Genomic DNA, 7,814 nt, shown 5'->3' with positions numbered 1-7,814 from the left:
AAGTGCAGAAACTATAAAGCAGACAATGGCAAGTAATTAAATGCAAGAAACATAAGCAAACAAGTAGTAAAAAGATCCTAAGGATGGTAATAATTGGTTGGTATTTGACTTAATCTATCTAGGTTGCTTAACAAAACTCAATCAACAAAGAGCTAATCCTTAGACAATGATCTCATAAACTTGTTAATCCACTTTCATGACAATAGCAATCAAATTTAGTAAACTCCTAACCTAACTCTCATTGGTGAAACCATACTGAACAGGCATTAAGATCCTAATGAAGCAAAAATGAAGCAAAAATGAAAATGCAATGAACTAAAAAACTTAAAGAAGTAAGCAGAATTAAGCTACAGAACAAGTGCAATAAACGATACTAAGCAGAATTAACTAATAAGCCGAAGTTAACAAGAAACTAAAACAGAATAATGCATAAATAAGAAAGTAAACTAGAGAGCGAGTGACTGCTCGATCGAGCATGGTATGAACCAAGTTCGAGCACTAGGTCGAGTGATGCAGGACTAAAGATTAAGAGCAAAAGTAAAGTGCAGAAACTATAAAGCAGACAATGGCAAGTAATTAAATGCAAGAAACATAAGCAAACAAGTAGTAAAAAGATCCTAAGGATGGTAATAATTGGTTGGTATTTGACTTAATCTATCTAGGTTGCTTAACAAAACTCAATCAACAAAGAGCTAATCCTTAGACAATGATCTCATAAACTTGTTAATCCACTTTCATGACAATAGCAATCAAATTTAGTAAACTCCTAACCTAACTCTCATTGGTGAAACCATACTGAACAGGCATTAAGATCCAGATTCATTATTTGTCAAAAACCACCCTAGGCAATTAATCTCTTATGTTAGGCACAATAATCTCTAATATTAGTCTAATCCAGAATTTTAAACATTTTTTGAATGATAAAACATCTATGATTTATCCTTAACTTCTCAGAACAAATATAGCATAAAGAACACCTAATCCAGAAAGGATTCTATAGAATTCAAGCACAACCTAAACTAACTAAGTTCACTACCAACCTAACCCATTCTTAAGAATCTATCTCTACTTAGATATAATAAATAAGATTTAAGAACACAAACCTAAAAATTAACCAAACAGACATAATCAGAAAGATAATGATGAGATCAGCAACTTTGTAGAAAAAATCAAATGAAAGTACTTGAAGGATCAAAAGTTATTAATATTACAAGTTTTGGTGGCTAAAAACCTTAGAAAGCAAAAAAAACGAGAATGTTCTGCGGCCAGAGGTGAGAGGTTTGTTTATAGGAAAGCAGGAAAACCCTAGTTAGATAGAAGACATAATTGAGAGTCGGTGGCTTTTGCTTGACCATGTGCTCGACCGAGTGCATGGTCGAGTGGTTGGTCGAGTAGCTCCAGTCTTAGATCTAGGATGATATATAATCAGTAAAACAGTTATAACTCTTGAACCACAACTCCGGTTGGCCTTAAACCACCGGTCTTGGAAAGCTAACTCGATTGCTGACAACTTTGATGAAGAACGCTGAAGCTGAATGCCAACGGAAGATCTTCATTCTAGTCGATCTTTGAGGGGCTAGTCTTGAATCCGAGTGAGTGTTCTTTGGTAACGGTCGAGTGTGTGCTCGAGTCCATGGTCGAGCGGTTGCTTTCCTCTTCTTTTGAGTCTTATTCCCTTGCTAGATGTCTCTTTGTGATCACAACTTCTCCTTGGTGATTCAAAAGTACCTAAATTCACCTATTTATGCACATAAATATGCAAATTTTATCCTAATGCATAAACTGAGAATAAGAGACATAAATGTGCTAGAACTAACTCTAAAAAAATGCAAAACAGAAGATAAATGCATGCTAAAACATGGTAAAATGTAGAGATATCAAAACTCACATTATATGAATTCCACCCCCCCCCCTACCTCAAATAAACCACATTTCATGTCTTCATCCCATTTGATCGATGGATCATGAACATTGTCTTTACCATGGAAATATGATCCTCTGCATTAAATTTTGGGATCCTCTGCAAAAATTGTGGTATTAACTATTGGGAGATTTACTTGGATGTTATACATTTTAGGTAATATTATCAGAATCTACAAAAAAAAAAAGATTTTATTACTAGAATACTTCGGATATTTTCAAAATACCCAGCGTGCCCTTGTTTTATGTTAACGGAAAAAACGTAATTACAAAAATGACATTCCCACATCAGACGCCACGTCAGAAATTGCTGACATGTATTAAATAACTCAGTCGTAACACGTTACAGAGGTAATGACGGCTGAGTTATAGGTATGTTGCGGCTGATTTATGGAAAAAAACATTTGAGTAAGAGCGGACGGCTTACTTAGAGCATAACTCTGCCAAACGTTACGGCTGACTTATTAAAATCTGGCTGAGTTATGCTCTAACTCAGCCGTCTTTACGGCTGAATTTTCACCCAATGGTTGAGTTGTCAAAATTTTGGCTGAGTTATCACTTCGACACGGCTGAATTAACTTTTTTCGGGTGGCTGAGTTATGAAAAACGGCTGACTTATGAGATGTAACCATAACTCAGCCGTGATAGGCTGACTTATCGTACAACTCGGCCATTTCACGGCTGACTTAGTAGCAAAAGATTAATTACTAGAATATTTTTCAGTTACGGCTGACTTATTAAACGATACGGCTGAGTTACATATTTTCAGTTGATGAAGCGGCTGAATTTAACTACCATTTTTTGTTTTTTAATTACTGTAATGTTATTCATGTTGTGACTGAGTTATAATTTGTTTGATGGCTGACTTGCCACGTCAGACGCATCATCCATGTCAGCATTCCATGTCATCATCTTTCTTCTCCGGAAATACGAAACATCGTTCCTTTGAGTCTTGTTCTTACATGGTTTTTACCTTCTTCTTCACCTTGTTCTTCTACTTCTTCTTCACTTTCTTCTTCACCTTCTTCTTCACCTTCTTCTTCACCTTGTTCTTCTACTTCTTCTTCACCTTGTTCTTCATTTTCTCTCATGGATCCAGTTCCGGTACTAGTTGTTTCCGGTAATTGCGTAAAGAAACAGAGATGTGTATTTAACACCGACGATAGAGGGTGTATAGTTGTGCAGATACATGGAGGCACAACACACGACAAACTTGTGGAGGTTGTTCTTGAAGACTACGGATTGGACGCGTTCAGCCATGAGCTAAACGCATGCTCTCGATGTAAAGTTGGGTACAATGCGAAAACTTTTCCGATGCAGTATTATTGTAATACATTTGTTTTATTTTGTGCAATAACTCAGGCGTCAAACATTATAACTCAGCCGTCATATTAATCGACGAGACCTTTCATTTTCCGCTTTCAGATTATTCCTTGTGATAACTCAGCCACAGAGCATTATAACTCAGCCGTCATATGAATTGACGAGACCTTTTGTTTTCCCATAAATACTATAACTCATGCGTCAAGTAATATAAATCAACTGTTTGCTTTCAGATTATTTCTTATGATAACTCAGCCACAAAACATTATAACTCAGCCGTCATATGAATCGACGAGACATTTTGTCTTCCCGTAAATACTATAACTCAGTCGTTAAGTTTTTTTTTTTTGGGTTGTGACGTGGAAAATCGAAAATGATGTGTATTTTAATTTGCTGATGTGTATTTTTTTTTTAAATCAAAATCGATAAACTAAACCCAAGGGGTAAATTGTAATTACACTCAGGACAATAAATATTTGAGCAATTTTTAGAAGATTGTTAGATACGAGAAATAAACCAAGGATAACATTTGAATAATTCTTTCTTAACTATTAGGTTTTCCAAAACAAAACTAATTCAAATATCATGTTGTACAAAATAAGATCCAATACAGAGACTATGTGTTAGTGCTTTTTTCTTCGAATGTTGAGTTTCCTTTTGCATGTTCCTCCTCCATTGCATTAAGAAATGAAAAAAAAATATTGTTTTACTGATTTAGATTTGTTTCTTTTTCTTTCAATATATTTTAGGAATCTTTATGAACCTTGATTTATCAGTTTTAATATTTGTTGAATATAACATACAAAGACAAATATATATGGGAAAATGTCATTAAAATCCCAAGTCTACATTTTCATTGATTTAAAGCCCGAACTCTGCTTTTGGAGGAAAAAAACACCAATTATTTGTTGACTTCCAAATAAATCGCAAACTTTCGTTGACTTAGTCTTTTGAGGCACAACGTTAAGTGGTCAAACAAAGAAATTAAACTGGATTAATTATCTCGTTAACGAGATCCGTTAATATCAAAATGACGATGTTTATAACACCTTAAAACCCCCAAATTGAGAAATCGATTCTCAATTTCCCCAATTCACATACCTCTTTGTTAGAGCAGATGTCGAAAGAAAATAGTAAATGGAAGAGACAGAAAGAGAAGAGATCGAGATTCGACACTAAGGAGAGATGTAGAGACAAATTTTACGTAAACCCAAAACAGTTTTTCTTTTATTTATTTTGTTTAAAATTCAAAAGGTTAATTTTGTCTTTCTTTGTAGGGTCTATGGCAAATGGGAAAAGGGATTTTAAGAATTGGCATTTGTAATAAATTTACACACTGTTCATGGCATATTTTATAAATTTCTCTAATGGACATGTTCATGTCTTTTAGCTATTTCAAAATGGCTTACATTTTCTAGGTGATGGTAAATAATATATTTGTAACATACAATATATATAGGTGTAAAAAATACACTTTTAATAGTAACATACATAAAACATTTGTATATGGATATAAATTAGTGTACTATAGCTAAAACATTTTTATAAATTATGTACAATAAATTTTAATATATTTGTATTAAATTTATTTTATTTACAAAACTTTAAACTCGCACATCAGGCGGATATTTATCTAATAATTTAATAATACATACCAAAGTCTAACTACAAAAGTACAAATACACAAAAATTATCAAACTTCGGTTTGGTTTCGTTCATTTTTAGGAGCGAAAGCTTCGATTCGATTCATCATTTACTGACTGGTACCGAAACATAACTGAAACAATATTTGGTTTGGTTTTTTGTTAGAAAATTCTCAAACTTTTCAATAATATTATTTGCAAAGTTTTTGTAAATTTTGGTTCAGTTCAAAAGTTTGGTTTGGACCAAAATTAAAAGAATTTTGAAAAAAAAATTGAAAATACTTTACTTAACCCAAACAGAACCAGTTAGCGATGTAATAATAAAAAAAAAATGATCTTTTAAGCTTATGCCCAGTAGTAGTTCCCACAGTTAGATATTTCCATATTACTTGGATTTAATTGAAACAGAAATTAAAATTTCTTTCTTTTTGGTCTGCACAAGTAATTATTTTTTACTGATAATATACACACAGTAAATGTTATGTCTTCGCAGACACGCAAAAGCCTAATCCTATGCTCTTTTTAGTAACTGCACCACCTCTGCTACCAAAAAGGCCATACCTTAAAACTTTTTTTTTTTTCTGTGTGTTGGCTAAGAACCCTTTATTATAATCCTATTTTAATTAATTCTTGGATTTTTTATTCACAAATAAATCTGAATTTACAGCTCTAGCTGTACTATTGATACATTAAACGAAGAGAGGACGTTTCGAAATCAAAAGGAATCTTAAAACATTTGCATTTATACGTATACATTCTTTGGAGTTCTTAAAATTTAGAATTCGTTAAAACATATTTTGAACGACCAAGATAACTTAATCTTCGTAAATTGATACTTAATGATGAATATTTAAGGGGTCTAACTAATCACATACATTGGTATAAGTCTGAACCGGTTTCTCTTGGTTAATCTGAATCCAACAAGAATTCTAATTCACTTGGGAAATTTTAAGGCAACTACAAGAGAGAGAAGTAGATAGGAAGAGAAGAAGATAGAGACATAGAGTGTGTGTGGGAAAGTGAGAGAGAGAGACGAGAGGAAGTAGTAGAAACTCTGATTTTCTAACTAGAGAGAGAGATGACAAGGAACTCTGATTTTCTTGGGGTCATAAAAGAAAGGAATAACGGAAGCTTCTTCATGATTCTTCAGACTGTAAATGTTTCTTCAGAATACATGGTAACATGGTTCTAAACTCTTTTTGTTCTTCTACAATTTAGTTTGGAAAATGGTTGATACTTTTTTGGTTCTCTGTAACAATGAGTCTTGCTTGTCCTAAAAGGTTGAATCTTGTTAGCTTTCTGTAACAATGGGTCTTGTCTTAAAAGGTTTAATCTTGTTACATGTGTTTTAAAGGTAGGATATTTTCGTTGCGGTCTCAAATAACTCACTAGTTTTGTTGCTTCTCTGTCTGAATGTGAGCTGTGTTTTCAAGGTTGAATCTTTTGTTCAACTGTATTTAAGGGTCTCAAAAAAACCTCACTAGTCACTGCCATTTTTATCTTTAACGAACATGGTTTTGTTGAATCTCTAAGTTCTCTTTCTGGAATGTGTGGATCTATGCTTTACAGTTCACCTTTGTTTCTTCTTGATGTGAGTTCTGTCCTGTGTTCTTGTAATCTTGTTGGGTTTGTTTTTGTGTTTGATGGAACAAAGTTCACTATATTTTGACTATTTTCATTTCATGTCTTCTTATATATTTTGTCTCTTCTTCTTATTCGCATAACCTAAGCGAGCACTTCCTCATGACTTTACGAGAAGCTTCTCGGACAAAGAGCTCTCCTGTAAGATGAAGATAAGAACGCAATGGGGACGCTCTTGGGAAGTAGGGATCTCCAAAAACCCGAGGTTCTACTTTATGGAGAAGTCCGGATGGAAGAAGTTTGTGAGTGACAACGCCTTGGGACACAGTGAGTTTATTACCTTCACTCACAAAAGGAAGATGGACTTTACTGTGAAGATCTTTAAGCAAGACGGCAAGGAGATGATCCAACCTCCACAACCCGCAGCCTTCTTGGCTTCTTCAAGTAAGAAGATTTGCTTTTCGGATTATGAAACAGTGAACTGGATGAAGTCATTTTGATTCTTTACTTTTGGATGATGAAACAGGCAGTATCGAAATAGAACAAGAGGAAGATGACAAGAGGGAAGATGTCGTGGACCTGACAAGAGCAGCTGAATCTAATGGTAGGAAGCTCAAGTTTGGGAAGAAGCCAGCTGAAGGATCCCAAAGTTCTAAGAGGGCCGAGAAGCTGGTTTGTCCCGGGAGAGGTGTCCCAGGAACCTCTTCCTCCACTGCTGTCAAATTCACCATAATAATCAATAGACCATACTTGCTACAATACCTGGTACGATAAGACAAAGCAAGACACTAATATGTGGTTGGTTCCCTAGTCAAAACAATTTTTTGTTTTGTTTTTCAGCTGATACCAAAATCTTTTGCAAACTATCATCATATTCCGAAAAAGAAGGCAACGTTCAAGATCCATCATCCAGATGGGAAAAGGTCATGGGATGTGGCTTATCTGCCAAGAAAGACGCATGACATTTTCTCTGCTGGATGGCTACGTTTGTGTAAGGATTACCCTCTTGCTGTTGGCCATACCTGCGAATTTACACTCATCAAACCAAAAGAGCTGCTTCTTGTTGTCTCCATACCCTAAGAGAGAGTCGCTACTCGCTAATAATGATGGATGTGAGGGGTGTCTTAGAGAAGAACCCACTGAGGAACAAAGACTTTGTAATGGTGTTGTCTTTAAGTTTTATGTTATGACTTTAGTTTGGTTGATATGCTTCTGACCAATTTTAAGTTGGTATCTAACTTTTCTTATTATCTTATCTATGGATCTTGATATGCTTCTGACTAATTTTAATATGTTATTCAGGAATCAAAATCTATCAAGGCAAAAAAAAAAAAAAAAAAAAAAAAA

The 7,814-nt window shown here is 34.3% G+C and overlaps 1 protein-coding gene across 1 annotated transcript; it reads left to right on the top strand.

The window, feature by feature from the left end:
- Positions 5,906-7,624, top strand: LOC104747381 (B3 domain-containing protein At2g16210-like). Its single transcript, XM_010469009.1, has 4 exons — positions 5,906-6,063; positions 6,617-6,911; positions 6,994-7,232; positions 7,308-7,624. Exons 1-4 carry the CDS (start codon positions 5,965-5,967, stop codon positions 7,545-7,547), a joined length of 873 nt encoding a protein of 290 aa, XP_010467311.1. The 5' UTR covers positions 5,906-5,964; the 3' UTR covers positions 7,548-7,624.

Source organism: Camelina sativa, chromosome 15 (assembly GCF_000633955.1).
Source record: "Camelina sativa cultivar DH55 chromosome 15, Cs, whole genome shotgun sequence".
Taxonomy (NCBI): Eukaryota; Viridiplantae; Streptophyta; class Magnoliopsida; order Brassicales; family Brassicaceae; genus Camelina; species Camelina sativa.
Note: the sequence above shows the minus strand (reverse complement) of the source record. Positions and strands in the feature narration are given on the sequence as shown.